General features: G+C 32.0%; 1 protein-coding gene across 2 annotated transcripts; it reads right to left on the bottom strand.

The window, feature by feature from the left end:
- Window positions 1–4,972: 4,972 nt before the first annotated feature.
- Window positions 4,973–12,702, bottom strand: LOC112712590 (aminodeoxychorismate synthase, chloroplastic). Of its 2 annotated transcripts, none has more exons than XM_025765519.3 (14): window positions 12,544–12,702; window positions 11,521–11,940; window positions 11,109–11,240; window positions 10,511–10,578; window positions 10,200–10,264; window positions 9,969–10,035; window positions 9,293–9,550; window positions 9,065–9,191; window positions 8,510–8,835; window positions 8,189–8,268; window positions 7,818–7,920; window positions 6,935–7,017; window positions 6,150–6,767; window positions 4,973–5,781 (listed from the first exon to the last, which is right to left on the bottom strand). In XM_025765519.3, the coding sequence occupies exons 2-14, from the start codon at window positions 11,855–11,857 to the stop codon at window positions 5,301–5,303; spliced, it is 2,745 nt and encodes a 914-aa protein (XP_025621304.1). In that variant the 5' UTR covers window positions 11,858–11,940; window positions 12,544–12,702; the 3' UTR covers window positions 4,973–5,300. The 2 variants fall into 2 exon arrangements, with proteins under 2 accessions (XP_025621304.1, XP_025621302.1); XM_025765517.3 differs by having other exon boundaries at window positions 12,503–12,672.
- Between the last annotated feature and the right edge of the window lie 9,188 nt (window positions 12,703–21,890).

Genomic DNA, 21,890 nt, shown 5'->3' on the forward strand with positions numbered 1-21,890 from the left:
ATATAAGGCGGCTAAGAAAGAGACAAAAGTGGCTGTAAGTGAAGCAAGAACAAGAGCATATGAGGGTCTCTACCAGTCTTTGGACACGAAAGAAGGAGAAAAAGGTATATATAGAATTGCAAAGAGCCGAGAAAGAAGAACGAGAGATTTGGATCAGGTTAAGTGCATAAAGGATAAGGATGGAGAGGTGTTGGCTCAAGAGGAGAAGATTAATGAAAGGTGGAAGAGCTACTTCTACGAGTTATTTAATGAGGGACAGAAGACTCTTCCGAGCCTTGGTCGATTATGCACAAGGGAAGAAGATCAAAACTTGGACTACTATCGAAGGATTCGAGACTTCGAGGTAAAAGAGGCTCTAAAGCAGATGAAAAATGGCAGGGCAGTAGGACCTGATAATATCCCGATTGAGGTTTGGAAGGGTCTTGGAGGAAAAGGCATCAACTGGTTAACCAAGCTTTTTAATGAGATTTTAAGGTCAAAGAAGATGCCTAATGAGTGGAGAAAGAGCACCTTGGTACCTATCTACAAGAATAAGGGGGATATACAAAGTTGCGGAAATTATAGAGGGATTAAGCTTATGAGTCATACTATGAAGTTATGGGAAAGGGTGATAGAACGGAGGTTGAGAAAAGAGACACAAGTAACAGAGAACCAATTTGGATTTATGCCAGACAGATCTACCACTGAAGCGATATACCTATTAAGAAGGATGATGGAGAGGTATCGTAGTAATAAAAGGGATCTACACATGGTGTTTATTGATTTGGAAAAAGCGTATGATAGGGTACCAAGAGAGGTCTTATGGAAGGTTTTAGAAAAGAGGAGAGTAAGGATCGCATATATTCGGGCAATTAAAGACATGTATGATGGGGCCACAACTAGTGTGAAGACTCAAGGTGGTGTGACAGAGGAATTCCCTATTGGTATAGGATTACACCAGGGATCATCCTTAAGTCCATACCTTTTCACATTAGTCTTGGAAGTACTCACAGAGCACATCCAAGAGCCTGTGCCATGGTGCATGCTTTTTGCCGATGATATCGTCCTTATGGGAGAGTCAAGGGAAGACCTAAATAAGAAGTTGGAGTTATGGAGAGAAGCTCTAGAAGTGTATGGTCTGTGCATAAGCCGTAGCAAGACGGAATATATGGAATGTAAGTTCAGTCTGAGAAGGGAAAACTCCAATATAGAGGTGAAAATTGGAGAGAACACCTTACGAAAAGTTAAAAGTTTTAAGTATCTTGGGTGCATCATACAGGATAATGGAGAGATTGAACATGATGTAAATCATAGGATCCAAGCAGGTTGGTCAAAATGGCGGAGTGCATCTGGTTTTATATGCGACAAAAAAGTGCCTTTAAAACTTAAAGGTAAATTCTATCGCACCGCTATAAGACCGGCTATGTTGTATGGTACGGAGTGTTGGGCGGCTAAAGGAGAGCACGAACATAAGCTGAGTGTGACAGAGATGAAGATGTTGAGATGGATGAGTGGTCACACGCGATTGGATAAAATAAGGAATGAAGATATAAGGGAGAGAGTTGGAGTAGCACCCATTGTGGAAAAGATGGTTGAATCGCGTCTTAGGTGGTTTGGACATGTGAGAAGAAGACCGATAGAACATCCAGTCAGGAGGGTGGATGAGATGGAAGATAGACAAAGGGCGAAAGGCAGAGGAAGACCTAAGAAGACCATCCATGAGGTGGTCAAACGAGATCTACATGTAAACGGTCTCTCTGTAGACATGATACATGACAGAGCACAATGGCGTCGTTTGATTCATGTAGCCGACCCCACTTAGTGGGATAAGGCTTTGTTGTTGTTGTTGTTTTGTTGTTGATAAGATCTATGCATAATTAATTTTTTTTAAAAATGTGCATATTGCATATTATGAATTTTAACTTTAGCATGCATTCTGATTTGTTGTCCTTTTAGATGGGTTCCGTGAATTGTTGGACTAGAAAATAAATTTGTGTCATGTTATAGATATATGAATTATATGATATGCTCAAAGCTATATAGAAGAGATAAGGCAAATTCTGTAAGATTCTTCACTGCCATATGCAAACTGCGGTGTCCTCTACTCTTCTTGTCTAGTTGTGTGCAAGCTAAGTACGTGCCATTATATTTACATATATGATATAGGAAGAGTTTTAAGTATATCGAAAATAACAGTATTTTAGTTGTTTTAACCGTTGATCTGAATTATAAAAAATATATATAATATATATTAATTGAAATCAACAGTTAAAACAACTGAAACACCAGTGTTCTGGGTGCACTTGAAATTTTTTCTATGATATATATTATATAAGAGATGTTTGGAAGAGAAATTGAAATCGACTTGAGACTGAGAGATAGTAATTGAGTGATAGAGATTAAATTAAGTTTTTGTATTTTGTTTAATATAAAATGTACTAGATTAAGTTATATCTCATTATTATATTTAATTTAAGATAAATATGAAGATTAAGAAGTAGATTTTAAATTTAAAAAGTTAAATAAAAATAAATATTTTTAAAATATTATTAAAATTTCAGTTATTATATCTCTATTTTCTTAAAATATTAAAAAAATTAAAATTTTAGTTTTAATTTTTAATCATTAAACATAATTATTGAGTTTTAATTCCTCAGTTTTAATTCCAGTTTGTAAAACCAAACGCTACCTAAGATATTAAGAATAGTGTATGTGAGTCTCTTTTCTTTTTTCGAGCAAGCAAATTAAAAGGGGAGAGGAAATAACAAACATGGGAGAAATTAAAATCACATTGGATAAGATATCAATGTAGAAAGAAGAGGAAATGAAAAAAATGAAACAAGATACACAAAACAATATTGAATTATTCATTCCTAATGACAATGCCAAAGAGAGGGTATGGCATCATAACGTAGAAACCGATCAAATTGCAATGCTTTAACTCTATTTGTAATGAGGAAAAAATATTACTTATCATGTAATTTATTTAGATAGTTATAATTATTTTTGTCAAAATTTTGGTTCATGCTATAAAACTCCACTTTCCTTTTTTAAGTTTAATACTTACTTATAAGAAAACCCTAATTAGTAAACACATGTGCATTAATTAAAGTGTTTAATTTTAATACATTAACGGTGTAAATCACATATATTTTTTTAATGACTATTTACATGATAAAATAAAAATAATTATTTTTATTAATGTGAAGTTACATTTTTAGATACAAATAAAAACTAATTTACATTTATATTAAAATTAAATTCTTAACTAAATTCATCCAACACAATTTTTTAATTGTGTTTTTGCCGAATATTTTGCTAGAAGCTAAGAAGTTATGATAATCTTCCCTTAATAAAGTGAGCAAAGTATACATGTATAACTAGCTAATATCACTGATTAATTAATATAAGACTACGTGAAATAATCACCACCCAAGTCTCAGTATATATATAAACATAATCAGATTGTGACTAGCTTTTATTTCTTAGCATAATAACATAATACTAATAATAATTCATCTTGAATAAGTCCTCCATGTACCTTCTAAAAAAGACAAGGATTTACAATGAAACATAAAAAAAAATATTTTAAATAAATAAGTAAAATAAAAGATTAAAAAAAGAAGTTGCATTATTATAAAAATGAAATTGAGAAAAACAAAACACTCTTAATAATTGGATGGCGACTAGAGAGTCACAAGGTGGCTTTTATATTTTTTTTTTCTTTTCTGAAAAAAATAAAAAATGATCTTATGGTATCTCATCTCTGCTATTTGTAATTTGTCTTGTTTTAGGGAAGAGACATGGATCTGATGCACAAGGGGAGCCCCCTTATGGGCAAGTGTCACTTCATTCTTAGTTGTCATCTCTTACACATGTTTATACTCACTTATTTTAATTTTTACTATAAATTAAATTACAAACACAATAATCACATTGTTAACAATCATCATGATTATTTTTTGCCAATTATACTCAACTAAATAACATGGTAGGAATAAGTGAAGTAGCTGGAGAGAGGTTAATTAAGAGTCGTTTTCTAAAACACCTTTTAATTTTTGAAATTTCAATACTTGCTAATATATTTTTGTCAAATTATCACATGTAAAAGTAAACGAGTAAATAGCCAAAATCATTTTTTAAATTGATTTTTGAAAGATTTTTTTAATTAAATTCGTCTTTTAAATAAATTTATGCAATTAAATCAAATGAAAGCCAGATTGAAGAGGACTTCGAAACATTGAAATTTCTTAATTTGGAGTTGATTTGATCTAATTTCATAAATTAATCCTATAAGTAGCTAATTAAGATTATCAGGTATGCACTATAATATAACTTAACATGTCATATTAGCAAATTCTAATATCATGAACAATGGAAGTGACGGAAAATTTAATGTGATTAACTTAAAGTATTTTAAAGGTCGAATTTAATTACAAAAATTTTTCGAAGACCAATTTAAAAAATAAGTGATCTTTCTAAGACGAATTTAACCATTTAATCGATTTTTTCATAGGCCAACTCAGAGAAAGAACTGTTGTGACCTAAGCAATGACATCATGGCTGAATATTGATATTACATGCTGGTCATAAATTGTTGCTGCCGTTGGAGTTTCATTTAAAAAAAAAAAAAAAAAAAAAAAAAAAAAAAAAAAAAAAAAAAAAAACTAAATCTTGTGAGCTTACAACGATTCATGGTCTTTTGCCAAATGAGAACATTGAGGTGCTCCTACTAAATCATTGCACTAATCAAGCAATTTATGAATTAATGACTAGTGAGGGTATTAAGATTATTGTAAACATTTAAACATCCAAGTCAACAACTCCGCATATTAAATTTGCCTTCTCACATTTTCTGAAAGTAAAATGATCCTTCACAATAATAAAATTAAGGCAACAATAATAAACCACTCTCATTCCAAATAAACATCTTTCTAATAGTACATGATTTTATTATTATTCATGTAGCAGCAACATAATAGCAGAAACAGTATGAGGCAAAGGTGAGAATATTATATATATGAATAAAATTGTCACCAAACTGCAAGGTAATAATTCATGTATACAAGAAACTGGGGAAATTACAGTATACAGAAACCTATAGTACAATGCAGCCATTGCTACAACAGAATAATAAGACACTCTTCAGATTGAAAAGAAAACCAATTGATTTCTAACCCCAGAACAATTGAATCTAGTACCTAAAACAAAATATTCTTTAATATTCCTTCTATGTAAAGATTAAATAATTAGTGGGATGATATGAAATAAATGCTTTGATTGAAGTTTGTTGGGGGAAGTTGTTGTGTGACTTCTCAAAACTATTCAAAATCTATCACTGCCTTTGCTGGGGCTTTTGTTTTCAGGATCATCTCTTTGTACTCGTCTTCGGGGTTCGACAAAGAAACAATGGCACCTCCAGCTCCTATTGAAGCTTCACCATCATGTATAATCACCGTTCTTATGACAATATTAAGATCAAATGTCTGGTTATACGAAAAAAATCCGATACAACCGGAGTATATACCTCGAGAACAACTTTCAATGGAATCAAGAAGTTCCATCGATCTCAACTTTGAAGCACCAGTCATCGAACCACCTGGGAATGCAGCTCTTACGCAATCTACTGCACTGGCGTCAGACCTCTTCTTCCCACGAATCGTGCTCACCATTGTGTGAACAGTTGCATACGACTCCACATCCATGAGATGTGGCACATGGACAGATCCTGGATCACAGACCCGACCGAGATCATTCCTTAGAAGGTCCACAATCATCAGATTTTCAGCTTGATCCTTTTCACTGAGAGAGAGCAAGCCAGTTAGTTCATAACATATTCACCCATCTTCGTCTTAAACTACCAGCATGTTAAGATTTCGGATTTTGTTAATTTAAGAGTTTAATTTTCTTGGACAGCATATGTCTATAGATAAAATATTCTGAACTACATACACAACTTCATTTGCAACCAAGCATAGGTCATCACACATTTCAAAGAGTCTTGATAGTTTTTCAAATCACAGAGGCATCAGCTAAACTCCGAGAATCAATATATCACATGACAAAACAACTTTCGAGAAAGTGAGAAACCATAGTTTAAGCTTTAGTAGCAATATTTCAGGATATGATGATGAAAAGACCTAAATAGTACCCAGAGAAAAGTGGATCACCTGAGTTGCAATTTCAATTTGAGTTGCTCATCTTCCTCGGCGGTAGCACCACGAGCTATTGTACCCTTAATGGGCTTAGCTTCTAGGATATTATTTCTATCCAACTGCAAGAACCTCTCAGGGGAAGAGCAGCAAATACACAAGTCTTCCTTCGGAAAATTAAGCCACGCAGCATAAGGTGCTGGATTCCTTTCTCTCAAATGAAGATAGAGTCCAAGAGAGTCTAAATTCTCGATCGGTTTCCTCATCTGAGTTGTGAGGCACAACTCATAGCTTTCTCCATCTTTAATGTATTCCAGGCACTTCTTTACATCCTCAATGTACTGCTCTCTAGATTTTTCAGCTGCAAAACCGGCCTTTTGTGAGGAACAAGTTAGAGGATGAAGATACTGCTTTTCTGATCCCATTATCTCAGAGCCATTTAAGTTCAGAAGCTTCTCCTCAGCATCATCCAACCACTGTGTCATGCTTGAGCTTTCTTCATGTATAGCCAATATATAAACATTGTCATTTTTGTGGTCAACAGCTACAAGGCTGTCGACAAAGAAAAAACAAGCATCTGGAGTTTCGGATTTGTAACGATTAGATGCGACACCACATTCACTTTTGAGGTTATACCTGCATCAGAGGAAATTCATAGATGAGAAAGAAAAGGTGATCGCATGCACAAAATAAAGAGATCACAATTAGAAAGGCACAACTTGAAAGAAAACAATGCCATTGCTTGAACTAAGCATTTAGTTACTCAGTGTAGACATACAATAGCTTTGAGTTTTACCACCTACCCGATGTAACCAACATATCCACCATGAAAGTCAAATGGGAGACCTTCGTAATCTTTTTCATCATAGTGATATGATTGAAGCTCCTGCCAAATGAAGAAGGCAATATATTTACATGAGAAGAAAAAATAACATATTGGATTATGATAATTATAAATGAATATAGACCTGTTAATATTGGGAAGATACAAGTTTGTACAAAGAAAAATACAAAGTACACAAATGAAGGCTGTTCAAAGAAAAATTATACTTTTTTGTCTCTGCTCAGTTTACTTTATCCTGCATCCTACACACCCCTTTCTTCAGGTCTAATCAAAAGAGCAAAATTCAAAGCCAAATATGGCATTTTATTGGTCTAAACCACAATCATGCACATTAAGGATCTTTATTATATATGTCATATCTACATATTTCTTGCTTATTAATTGGGATATACACATTCTCTCGGGAGAAAGAAATTTCATTGGAGAAAAAGGGGACAACATTGCAAAGGAAGGGCAAAATATCCTCGAAAAACCAAACCAAAGAAACTAAACATGACAAGTGTCAAGGACCAACTATCTTGAAATCTTAAGTTGTTGGGCAGGAGCCATTGAGCCAATAGTGATTTTATATCTCTAGTTCTCTACCCTCTAGCACTCTCCTTCAGACTATAACTTTTTGGCATTGAAAGATAGGCGTGTGGGCCCATTTTACCTTCTGCTTAAATTCGACGTAATTATGGTACATGGAGATGATAAGGATAGTATTCCTAATGAAGACTCTGATCCCATGTCAAGATCCTATGTTCTAGGAACCTTATGCAAATAGAAAAGGATTAGGCATAGCCCTATATCTCTTAAGGTACAATAAAGAAGTTGATCGGTTCCAAGGTACATCTACCAACCTTGTTCAAAAAATCAAAGAAACCTTCTTCCAAGAATCTTGTTTCAGTGGAACCTTGACAACTTTCCATTGACAAGTAGCCACCACCTTTCGAACACCCATCACTGGAAAAATAATGAAATATACATTATTCATCTAAGAATGTACGGAAGAGTAAAAGGTATGACCATTGTAATGGTAAATAGAAAGGTTTTTTCATGTCAATGCATCAATGCAGATAACTGTGACAATCAATGATGCATAAACTGAAACACAATGCATGATGATGATGACGATGATAGAGAAAAATAATCTATAATAATGAAGAGAATCGATGAAAAGAGAAGAGATAATTACAAAGTAATTTAATAGTAAAGAGTATAAATTTCAAACCTTTGATCAGATAGTCTGAAAGTCAATTGCTTCCAAAGTGGTCCACCTTTTCCTCCCATGAATGAGAAGCGTGCTCTTCCCTAATTAGGATGGCAAGAATAATGTTAAATATAGAACAGTAAGTTGCGGTGGAAGACGTGGCATATAGATTAGCACAGATGATGAGATGCAAGTTGTATAAAAATTAAGAGTTTCATGATCCAAGTGAGAAAAGATCTACCATGTGGAAGATGATTAGAATAAGAGCTTTCTGTTACTTATCCAAAATCACTGAAAAGGAAAGGAGGAGAAAGAAAAACAAGGAATTCATATAAAAAATACCTTCTCTGTGGAAGAACTATCCAACCAGAAAGTGTTTTCAGGTTCACGTCCAAACAACCCACAAAATATACCTTTCGCACCACCGACTTGACTAGCCAGGTGAGTGTATTTCCTCCATTTCAACTTCAAACATTTTCTATCAGTTCTTTCATGATGAACATTTGCAACGTTGAACTTTTCTAAACGAGTCATCTCAGCATTATCATCTACCATATGTCGATGACCATTAACTACCTTATTTAGGTGATCAACTTTACTGTTCTCTGAATTAATACTTCTATACGAATCTCCACAATGTCTACTAGCACTTGAAACCTGCATGTGTGCTAAAGAAAGTTTACTGCTCAAGTAAATTACATGGAACTCAATGGTAATAAAAATAATAGTAAAAACATGGAAACCATGTTACAAAGATTTGAGTCACTTTGGCATGACCGACATACTGGTTAATATTTGTAGCACACCATGCAAGAGGAGTGGCCACACAAAAATAATTTGATAAGCACACGTGTCAGAATGGATTTGCATTTACATACAAAAAGTTCTTTGGTTTACCGTAAGAATGAACACATTTTTCTCTGCTTTGTGATGATCTGTATCTCAGCCAATACTCATTTGTAATATCTCTGAAATTCTTGAATATTTGACTTCCATGGAAGGTTGCAACACTCTCTGGATGAAACTGAAGGTCAAAAGTGTTGAGTTGAACATAGTTCATAAAAAAGATTAAACCAATAAAAACAAAGACCGACATTATAATTAAACAATGTCTGTACATAACACCTGCACGCCATAGTGCGGTCTTGTGCAATGCTTGATCCCCATAAGAACTCTTGGACTTCTCGTTGTTCCATTTTCTGCTTTAGGTGAAAAAGAATCAATGAAGACATTTTTATCTGTTTGTGTTCCAAGAGCATTGGAGATGTTATGATCCTTCGGCCCAACAAATGGATGTGTGCTTGAGGAAGACGTCCAAGCTATTGGAATGAGCACTTCAGGAAGTGATTTAGAATCTATAACCAATGAATGATATCGAACCACCTGAAATATGGGATAAAGAAGTATTACTACTGCTGGTGGTAGATTAGATAGATCTTGTTCAACTTTTGACAAGAATAAAATGAATTAACCATAAATTGCAAGGGACTAATTTACGTTAATAATCCAATCATGGTGCACCATACATAATATTCTGATATTATCAACAAATTATCTAACTGCACAGCCATTTTTTCACCCTGAAATCCAAATTATCATAATGAACTACAATATGGGGCATTTGGTTTGTGAAATGTTCTCGAGTTTCTAAATGCAACAATCTTTGGTTAATATTGAATAACTTTTATGTCTCAATTATGAATATGATAACTTCAGGATTGAATACTACGTGAATATTTGAATTCTTTAAAATGTTTGAGGATTCAAATTCATTATCTTTAGGCTATAGTGGCAAACATACCTTGAAACCTGAATTCCTGCCAGATGGTATGCCATGAAAAAGCTGGCAGCCGCCATGCTCAACTTCACTACATGGTAGAAAGAGATAAAATGCAAGAAGTAAGGAATAAATATTATAATATTATACCTATAAATGACATTTTAATTTACGTGAATTCATCTTCCTGATGATAATAAGTACATAATAATACTGAAAAATCAGCATACAAGTTTCTGAATTTTTGGGTCATACCTCAAACGCCCATGGATTGGTTCGGGCGCATGGACAATGTGAGCTCCATGAACATATCCCAATGCCTACCAAATCATATCATCAAAAAGATGAGTAACAATATTAACTTTAAGATACTATGTAGCAGTAGGTAACATGTGAAAACACGCCAGGATTTTACAAGAGAAATTGGTGAATAACTCCATAGCCAATATCAATTATTTGTGGACAAGGATTAGTTTACCATATTATCAAACAATAGACCATTATATTGGTCCCGGGGAAAGAGGGGAAGGGGGAGCGTAATCAATGCATAAAGTAGGAGAAAATACCTGGTGTCCGAGGCAAACACCCAAAACAGGTATATCCCAGCATTTATGCAGTAGTTGAAGACAAATACCTGACGCATACAAAATCATTTCCTATTAAGATAAAGAATCTCGACACCTCATAACACAAAGATCAACACACATACTACATTAAAATTATAAGATTAAACTATGAAAATTATATCTTTTAAAAACACATATAGGCATAGTTATACCGACAATCCATTCTTTTGAGGATATTTCACTTATATGGTTAGAAAAAGGAGGAGTTGAATCTGCGAATTGGGACTTTGGAGGGGAGGGGAAGAGAAGGAAGGGTTTGTAGCATAAAAATTCATAATTTGACACCACAAACCTTTTCTTTCCTTCCAGAACCCCAACTCACAAACAACCCCCTAAAAAAAATAGAAAAGTCAAAAGCGTATCTGTGGGAAAAACTGAAGTAGCATCCAATGACAATATACAAATACTCGTCTAAGATGATGAAGTCATGCATAAAGACCATCAATCAACAAGTTTAGCAACTTATTTTTCGGTTGCATCTTCCAGAGAAGTAAATAAATGCATAATGGGAACTCCACAAAGACATCCATGTTCTCACCTATATCTTGTGGGCATGCTGGAGAACCAGGTCCAGGCGATATTACAATGTTATCAAATGCATTTTCTTCATACAAGTAATGGCTAAGTTCTTCCCATATCCAATCATCATTTTGGATTACCACAGGAGGGACTGGCAAAATTAAAAACAAAACCAGCTGTTTATTTTGATTCTTAATTACAAGATAATTCATTTCTAAACAAGTGGGAAGCTAATGATTCACTCCAAATATATATATATATATATATATATATATATATATATATATATATATATTTGAATCTATAATTCTATACATAAAACAGCAATTCTAAGGAGAGAATCTAATGATTGACCATTACAACACTACCATTCTGCAGATCTTCAACTTTAAATCACATCCACCTTCAAAAGAAAGATAAAAATGGCATACCTCCATTAACAACAGATAACTCCTGATATATATTATATGTGTAACTGTCATAGTTGTCAATCAACAATGTTCTCACAAAATCTGGCTTCTGTAAAGGCAAAGGCACCTGTAGCCTTTTTTTTCTTTTAAATGACTCTTCTAACTGACTATGCATCAATTGGCAAGATATAGTCACATTCTTTCTATCATAGTTCGATGGCTGCACATCATCTTTCTTAATAAAACAAGAGACTCTCACCGACGGTTTGAACAAAAGAAAGTTCACATTTGCATATTGAATGTTTTCACTTGTTGGACAAGTGAGCTCAGAAGGCAGCAACCGCAGAGCAAGGTTCATTTTTCGTATTGAAAAAGTGTCCGAAAACTGGATTGGATCTGAGCAAGAAGCTGCAGCCTCCACACCACTGCCAACACCACCTTCTGCAGATGAAATATGCATGCAAAATTCTCAGTCTATGCTCTAAGCTCTGTGCTCTATTTTTTTATGTCTTCTAAACTCATAAAATGTCACAAACTAAGTGTTAAGCTCATGTCAGTGTACACCTATCAATTTAACGAGCAATTATATGCAAAAACCAGTTTTTATCACATTATAGCAACTAATAAAACATGTGAACCTCTAAATAAATTGAACATATGGAGAAAAAAATGAAGTTTGAATGGGGAAAAAAGTGATTTTGAAAACAGCCCAGAATGCATTTCAACATGAAAAAATGAAGAACAAAGAAACAGAGACACATATGTAGTTGTTGATAACTAACACAAACACAATTTTGTTCCTGCTATTTTGGATTGTATGGAATAGAAGTTGCAGATTCAAGAGATCACAAAGGGATGCAAAACTCAATGAGCCAGATCACGTAAGAGAAAGAAAAAGATGAAAAGAAACAGAAGAAGAAGAAGCTGAAAGTAACAAATTGGATTTAGAAACAATAAGCAAGCAAACAGAGAGATGAAATGAAAGAAGGGAAAGTGTGGATACCAAAAAGCGAAAAGGAAGAAGGAGGAGAAGGAGATAGATACCGCAGTTTACGGAAGAAGCATGGTTGAAAGAGATGGTGGCGAATGGTGACGAAGGCGGTGAGGATTCGGAGCGGGTGGTGCAGATACATGAAGAAGAATCAAATCACCTCACTTTATTCTATATATTGTGGCCATGCCACTCAAAATGCTTTTCTTTTTTCCTTTACGATCATAGCATTTTTTTTCTTATTCGTGAATAAAGAATTCATTATTTGATGGGCAATTTACCCAAATAAATAAAGTTGGTGAAACTTTTACCCAAATACACAAAACAGAAACATGTTACGTGTATGTGCATTTTCACCTTTCTATGTAATCCGTGGGAAGCAACCACAGTTTCTCATTTCTACATAAACTGTAGTTGCAAGTGGCTGCCAGAGACTGTTTATGAATGATGGGTGTTATGTGTAAACCGTGACAAGCCACTACGGTTTACTAAGGCTGCGAGGTGATGATAAAACGTTGTAGGCTACAACGGTATATGAAGTATTGCCTTCCATCATTTTCACGTAATGTGGCTTTCTACCATTATTGTCACGTAATGATTTATCTGTTGAAAATATAGACCTTCCATCACCATTTTAAAATAATGTTCCATCTGAATCACCTATTGCATATATTCCATCTATTTTTTTTACTACTCTATTTTTATTATTAAATTTGTATTTAACATTATGTGCAGTATAAAATTTCAGTTTTAATTTTATTTTTTTCTATGTGATTTTATTTTTTATAGAGATGCTGTTATTTTTATAGTTAGTTATAGCAAGTTCTTGACCCCAATAAAAGAGGAAGAAATTTTAATAGAAGTAAAAAAAATAAAAAGAAGCAACAAAATATACATTGACACATATTTCACATTTATTTTTTATTTGTATCTACCATATCATACATAATAAAACAGCAAACACTAACTACATAATAATTTTTTTGGCATTGCCATCAAGATTATTGTGAATTAAAATTTTATTACTATTTACCACATACAAGAACACTGTTATGGGTGAAGATGAAGTAGAAGAACAGGTTTTTACCTAAAAAATGAAACTAATAAGAGAGCACATAAATAATTAATTGTCTAAATAATTGTAATCTTAGTGATTAGGTTATAGAAAATCAACAAGTATTTGTTATTATCCATTTCTTGTGAAAAAATTGTATTTTTTGACTTAATTATCAAAACGCTACAACTTTAAAATAAGTATTTTTATAATTAAAAATCTAAACACAAAATAACTTATTTATAATCTGTTATCAATAAAAATTCTTATATTTTAAGCTTTTTTTAAAGAATTTATTTAAATTATTTACCCAAAGTGAGTCCTAATTATTGTAGTCACCAAAAAAATATTAATTATTATTTTGGAGGAGTTTGGAGTTGATTGGTGAAAATACTTGCAAAAACTCTTCAATACTTAAATTATTTTGAGTATGAGATGTACAAATATTAGAGGTTAAGTTACCTTATTGATACCGGTGAAGAAAAGGTCAGGCAGTTTGACGAGACCTGTAGTCTGATTTTTATTTAGTTTGATTTGTTCTGGTCTGTTATACAATAAAAATAAGTTTAAAATTTTAATATATTAATAGAGCAGATTTATGTTGATTAATTAGTCTTATTAGTCTTATAAATAATAATATATATTATTTTTAAATTTATTTTAAAAATTCATATTAAAAATAAAATTGAATACACTGATACGTAATAATATTTCAGTATGTCTAACTGTGATTGGAGTAAAATTTTTTATTTTTTAATAAGATAAAAAAAAGAAAACATATTGGATGAATATCAATAATTATTATTGGAGCTTCAGCGGATTATGTATTTATAGCCCCTAACACGTAAATCGTGGGAAGCTAGAGCGGTTTAAGTTTACTGCACCATTTTCATAAACCGTGGGAGCCGGCCACGGTTTATGCATTGCTTCCTCCCTTTGTAATCCGTTGCGACTTGCCACTGTTTACACACAACACTCACCATTCATAATTCGTCCCTGGTGGTTACTTCCCACGGATTACATAGAAAGATAAAAATGCACATGCACATAACATGTTTCTATTTTGTGTATTTGGATAAAAGTTTCACCAACTTTATTTATTTGAATAAATTACCTTGTTTTATGGTTCAATGTTTGTTGGTACAAATATTTCTATTTATGGTACTTTTGTCAAAAATTCAAAGTAAACTACTATTTTTATAAAAAAAAATTTAAATATTAATAAATTTATTTATAAAAATAAAATTATAATTGTATTTATAAAAGATGAATTTTATATGATATAATTATTTAAATATTAAAAAATTATTTAAAAATTTTAAATTATTTTTTTAATTCTAATATCAATACTTTTTTAAATTTTAATTTTTTTTATTTTTTTATGAATTTCATTATATCACTAATATTATCACCCTTGTCATTACTAACCATCATCTTTACATTCCTCCTTTTTACTGGCATAACTCATAACAATACCACTACTATTATCATATTTGTTATAAAATAAATAAATAAAGAAGATAAAATAAGAAATAAAAAATTCTAGTATTAATATTAGACAATATAATTAATTTATTGAAGATAATTTATATATATCTACTAATATATATAGCAACTTATTTATAAGAGAGAAAGAATAGAAGAGTATATAAAAAGAGAGAATAATTTTTTATTGATTTTATTGTGTATCAAAAGTCTCCGTCTATGTCTCTATTTATACATGTGCAAGGCTTCACTTTTTCAAATTATACTAAATACAGTCATCTTTGAGAAACTGTATCTTATGAAAAATGAGCATCCATATAAGGTGTGATAACGTATTCTTATCACAACACTCCCTCTTTGATAACCATTTAGGATTATTGCATCGTTAAAACTTTACCAAAGAAAAATCCAATGAAAAAAATCTTAATGAAGGAAAAAGAGTACAATATCCTTTAGTGATAGGGACTACCTTATTAAAAATCTTGTCAAGAAAAATCCAATGGGAAAAAAATCTGACCAAGGAAAAAAGAGTACAGTCTCCCCCTCTTGTCGACATCAGTTTATGTCTCAAAATCGGCGCATCCGAATCTCATGTACCAATCTTTCAATGGAGGATTTTGAGAGTGACTTTGTAAATAAATTTGCCAGATTGTCACTTGAGCGGATCTGTTGGATATCAATTGTCCCTTGATTTTTAAGATCATGAGTGAAGAAGAATTTGTGAGAAATATGCTTTGTTATATCACCTTTGATATATCCACCTTTAACTTGAGAAATGCATGATGTATTATCTTCAAACAGGACAGTTGGAGCTATCTTATGATCAATCAAACCACATGATGACAGAATATATTGGATCAAACTCTTGAGTCAAAAACACTCGCGACTTGCTTCATGAATCGCTAGTATTTCGGCATGATTAGATGATGTTGCAGCAATCGTCTATTTCGTGGACCTCCATGATATAGTTGTTCCGTCATATGTAAACAGATATTCTATTTGAGATCTCCCTTTATGTGGATCAGACAAGTAGCCAACATTTGCGTAGCCAATATAATAAAAATTTGTTACCTGAGTCTTCCTAAAATTTGATCTGAGTTTCGTGCTGATAACCTGTTGTAAAATAAATAAATAAAGAAGATAAAATAAGAAATTGAAGACTCTAGTATTATTTGCCAATATAATTAACTCAGTATAATAAAGATAATTTATATATATCTACTAATATATATAGCAACTTATTTGTAAGAGAGAAAGAAGAGAACAATATATGAAAAGAGAGAATAATTTTTTATTGTTTCTGTTATGTGTCAAAAGCCTCAGCTTACACTCTTATTTATACATGTGCAAGGCTTCGTTTTTTCAAACTATATTAAATACAGTCATCCTTAAGAAACTGTATCTTATGAAAAGTGAACATCACATAAGGTGAGATAAGGTATTCTTATCACAACAATATTGCACTATACTCCATGCAAGTGAGAGTACTCCTGAATCTATGATACCTAGATTTTTATATAATTTTATTCGACGTGCTACTTTAATTTATTATGAGTCTTTTTTTCGCTCTGCTGATACACTCAAACACTCCTAATTTCATTTTATTTGTCTCTACTGTTGTTGCTACTCTATAATTTCTTTCCAATTTGACTGCAATATCTAGACTCATAATCAGCTCACATTTTGAAAAAGAATGTTGTTGCAGGAGAATAAAGAAGAAGGTCAAGTAAAACAGATGCTACTTTTCTGTTACCATACTTGATCATCATTGTTGTTGTTGTGATGGTAAAAAAGAAAGAAGGTGAAACTGATGATTGGTGGCGACGATGATGGTAGTGTTGGTGAAGAAGGTGGTGGAATCTATGAAAAGGATAAAAGATGATTTGGATCCTCTAAATTTTGAATTTCACTTTAGAGAGTAAAGTGTGATCTTTCACAATTTATTTCATAGGTGGGACAAAAAATAAATATGAGAGAGAAATCATTCAAAAGTAGAAGATCATACTTTATCTTTTAAAATACAAATTCAAAATTTAGAGGATCCAAATCCGATAAAAGAAAGGTTGAGATTTGGAAAATGAGTGTTGAGATTAGGGTTAGAAAAGGATAATGTAGAATTTTTAGATGATTTTTTAGTGTTTAATTAATTTTGTCGTACGGAATTTATATTTTATAAATACAACTGTAATTTCTTTTTTCTTATGAATAGATTTATTAGCGTTTAAAATTTTTGTGGATAAAAATAATAGTTTATTCTATGAAATATTTATGTACAAAGAAATGAGAGCATTAACATAATTTATTATTTTTAATTAATAGTTAACTTTATATTTAAAAATATAAATAAAAATTATATTGTTAGATTATTAAAATAAAAGAATTGAATGGAAGAAATATTATGGTATTTAATCGAAAGAATGTTAATGTCTTTTGAAAAAAATAAAAATGGCAGTGTTTGAAAATTAATTTGTTATTAAAATATTTTAAAATTTTTCATTTTATATTTTAAATTTAAATTATTAATATAAAATATAATAAATAAATAATTAAGATTTAGTTAATTAACAAAAGAGGTAACTTTCCTTACTTAATAAAAATATTTAAAAATAAGTCATTTTTTTATTATTTTGCTTGTACAAATTAATATCTAAACATATTTTGTGTAGGGGTGTTCATGGATCGGATCATATCTGCAGATTCGCAGTAAATATCCGTATCCGATCCGAAAATTTCGGATACGATCCGATCCGCAAATTGAACATATCGGATCGGATACGATCCGCACTCTTTGCGGATCGGATCGCGGATATATGCTCTACATCCGCGTATCCGATCCGCGGATCCGCAAATTTGCACAATAATAAATAAATAAATAAATAAATATATGTTTAGTATTATATTTTCTTGTTTGTATGTTTTAGTTAGTAATTATTATTCATATATTGTATTATTTTATTTTTGTTGAGTTAAGCCTCACTTTGGTACCTGAGATTGGTGAGTTGCATTTAATTAGTCCTCGAGATCCTAATTGCACTAAATTAGTCCTCCAGATTTGAAAAAATACACCACGTTAGTCCTTCTCCTAATTTTCGTCCCCGGAGCACTAACGCCGTCAGTGACGTGGCCAATTCTTGCCACGCTGGACAAAATGAGACGACGTCGTTTCTAATTTGGCGCTAAACACCCCTTTGAATGACGTCGTTTGTATGTAATGATAAATAAAATGTTAGACACTCTTTTTTGTTTCTACTATTCGTCTTCTACTTCTCTATCAGTGACGCATAGACAAAAAGGTTTCTCTTCCATGAGTTACCCAAAGTAGCAACAAGTGGCTGCAGTAGGATTTCTCGAGACCATTGGAACACGACGTTTGCTGTGCAGTTGTCGAAAAATTATGTTTGCCACTACAGGGATCTTCTGTGTCGTCACTGAGGTTAGTGAGGATGAATTTTTTTTTTCAAATTTAATGGAATGTTATGATGTGTGTTGATCATGGTTAAGTGTTTTGTATATTGTCAGTTCACAAGTTTTAAAGCTGATTTTGTGTTAGGATTTTATTTTGATGTTTTGTGGGACTGTGTTTAGGAGTTTCTTTTTATGCTCTGTTCCAATGGTGGAAGAATCAGCACCTTCGCATGAGTGACCATGTTTTCTTTTTATGATATTTTCTATGGCTTTTATGAATGTTATTGATGAAAATTAGCTTAAAGTTATCAATGTGTGTTACTGTTGATGAAAATAAATTCTTTTGAACCATGCAGATGGATGTGTAGTTAGATATTATGTTCTACCATGGGAGAAAGTTTCAGAAAAATGAGAATGAGATAACTATTTATTCTCCTGATAAGAAGGCTTGTGTTGGTGACATTGATCAAGATACTTTGGATGTATTCTGGGTGAGGAATTATTATAAAGAACTAGGATATGATAAGATAGAAGAATGTTGGTGGCATGTTCCTAGGAGGAGTTTAGACAGTGGTTTAAGAGCTCTGAATTCTGATGATGAATTAAGAGAGATGTGTTTCATGGCTCAAGAAAATGATGGACTGATTAATATTTACTTTGAGCATGTTGAAGGAGATTATTCTGTATGTTGAAGATGAGCATGATGAACTCAAAAAAGATAGCCCTGCCAAACCTAATCAGAAAGATATAACAATGCCGGGCAATGAACCCCTAGCAAGCAAGATCCATGAACAAGCTACCTACCCCCTGTTTGACAACAATGAACCCAGAACCACATCCAATTCTAATCCCATCGAAGGCAATAAGCCCACTGCTCTGGCTGATAACACTTCACCACCCAATTGTTATATTTGGAAACATTGTAAGGTTGATGGCACTATTTGTCTTTGTTATTGGTGTATTTTGAATTAAGAACTAGCTTTTAATTTGGTTGGGGAGGTGTCACTGATATGGAAGTTGTTTTGCTTGTTAATACTCATGTTGGAAACTCATTGTTATTTGGTTGGGGAGGTGTCACTGATATGACAGTTGTTTTGCTTGTTAATACTCATGCTGAAAACTTATTGTTATGTTGCATCTTATTATTATAATGACAAGTTGTTCTACCTTTAATTATGCTACTAATAGGTTCTTTTTTACATATTTTTCCATCATTTTGTTGGATGACAAAAACAGAATTTTTGGTTTATATTTATAACAACACTACCAACTTTAAACAATTCACAATGACACTTTTTCTTTTGTCTACTTTACAATAATCCTAATCACATTAAAACATAATCATCCTCAAACCTTAAACACCAACATGAAAACAGCAACAAATATTATAAACAGAGCCAACAATAACATGTACAATTTATGGGTCTTAACTTCAGTTTCTAACTTTCCAATTCTCCAAGCCAAATTGACCCCCAGTTCATCAATATTCTTGATAGCAGTCACCCTTCCAACGATGTCTTCTTCTCCAATGTCAACCCAGACAAATAAATCACACCACGTCTTTCTACTGACATTGTAGTTAGGACACCCAAAAAATGGATTGTTAGGGTTAGCCTTTATTGTGGACCACCGGAAAACAGGGCGGCAGCCACACCCACACCACTCTGGAACACTCGATGCTCTACTGGTTTCTCTGAAGATCCTTCTGTTTGACTGCAGGAAACTCTAGCTCCCATTTGCACTCATGATCCTAAACCCAGAAAGCTACACAGCGAGGAAGAAGACGAAGAACCGGAAAAAGTGGGTAGAAGAAGAAGAGGAAGAAGTTAGGGCAAAAATCTTGGTTATAAAAGGGGATAAGGACTAAATTAGAGCTAATCAAATTTATTGCCATGTCATCTAACCGTTGCTGGGTCCAGGGTGGCAAGAACTGGCCACGTCACTGACGACGTCAGTACTCCGGTGACGGAAATTGGGAGAAGGATTAACGTGGTGCATTTTTTCCAATATGGGGGACTAATTTAGTGTAATTGGGATCTCGAGCACTAATTAAATGTAACTCACCAATGTCAGGAACCAAAGTGGGGCATAACTCTATTTTTGTTATTTAGAAATAGTTTGATTAAAAATATTTTAGGAATAAATAAGTTTAAAAGTATGAAAAAATGTTTTTATTGAATTTTTTAACATAGAAATATGATTAAAAAGAGAAGGTTTAATTATGCGGATATCTCTGATATTTGCGAATCGGATCGGATCGAATCCGGCACTAAAAAGCGCGAATATCATATCCGATTTGATCCGATCCGCGTACACCCCTAATTTTGTAAAATATCCTAATATATAAATGTGTAAAATATATTAGATTTAAATTTAAAAATCTTCGGTCATTTGTTATTATTTTCAATTAATATAAAAATTCAAGAATTTTATTTGTACAAAAAAATTAATCATTTAATAATTATTAGTATAAAAAATACTAAAATATAAAATATATATTAAAAATAAATATATTTATACACAATATATTACAACTATTTTGTGATTAATTTTTTGAGTGTCCTAACATTCTTAAAAAAAATATTTTTACTAATCTAATAATATAGGTCGAACCCCTATTAAAGGATAAAAAAGTTACAAGGCTCAACTTTGATGATAAAAGTTTCAGCTTTCATATCCTACTTTATTAACAAATTTTCTATTAAAAAATTAATAATTTTAAAATTATTATTTTTAGAACATTGATTAAAACAATAAATATAAAAATTACAAAAAAGAATATTATTAAAATTTTATAACCATAATTTTTTAACTACTTTCTTATTAACAAAGAAATAAGAAAAAATATTTTCAGTTCCTCTAAAAGTCCAGTGATTTAGTAAAAACAAATATTTCAATTAATCTATATATAACCTATAATTGTAATTTTGTCTCTTGGGCAAATGTAGGAGCAAATGAACCACTTTATCGTATTTTAAAAAATGTTACTGACTAAACAAATGGCTATTATTAAGACTCACAAATATATATATATATATATATATATATATATATATATATATATATATATATATATATATTGTCATTGAGGTTGAGTATAAATTAATTGGGGTGCTAAAGATTAATAGAATCACCATATCTCTCATAATTATACTTGTCATAATCAGATCGAATCAGCTGGTTCGACCCAAAAATCGATCACAATGCCATTCAAATTGAAGGATCTAATCATAGAAAGAAAAAAACTAATTCGGACTGATTTGGACTAGCCAATTTTAATAAAATTTGATACATTGGCAATTTGAAAAGTAAAAGTATTAGAAAACTAGGATAGGCAAGTCCCATACAGCATCTTCAACGTTATTATCATGGGTTGCATTTGTTATAACGATGAAATAGTGAAATAGAGATACAAACACACAAATTTATATTTAGTAAATAAAATATAAATAAAAA

The sequence above is a fragment of the Arachis hypogaea genome, chromosome 9 (assembly GCF_003086295.3).
Source record: "Arachis hypogaea cultivar Tifrunner chromosome 9, arahy.Tifrunner.gnm2.J5K5, whole genome shotgun sequence".
NCBI lineage: Eukaryota > Viridiplantae > Streptophyta > Magnoliopsida > Fabales > Fabaceae > Arachis > Arachis hypogaea.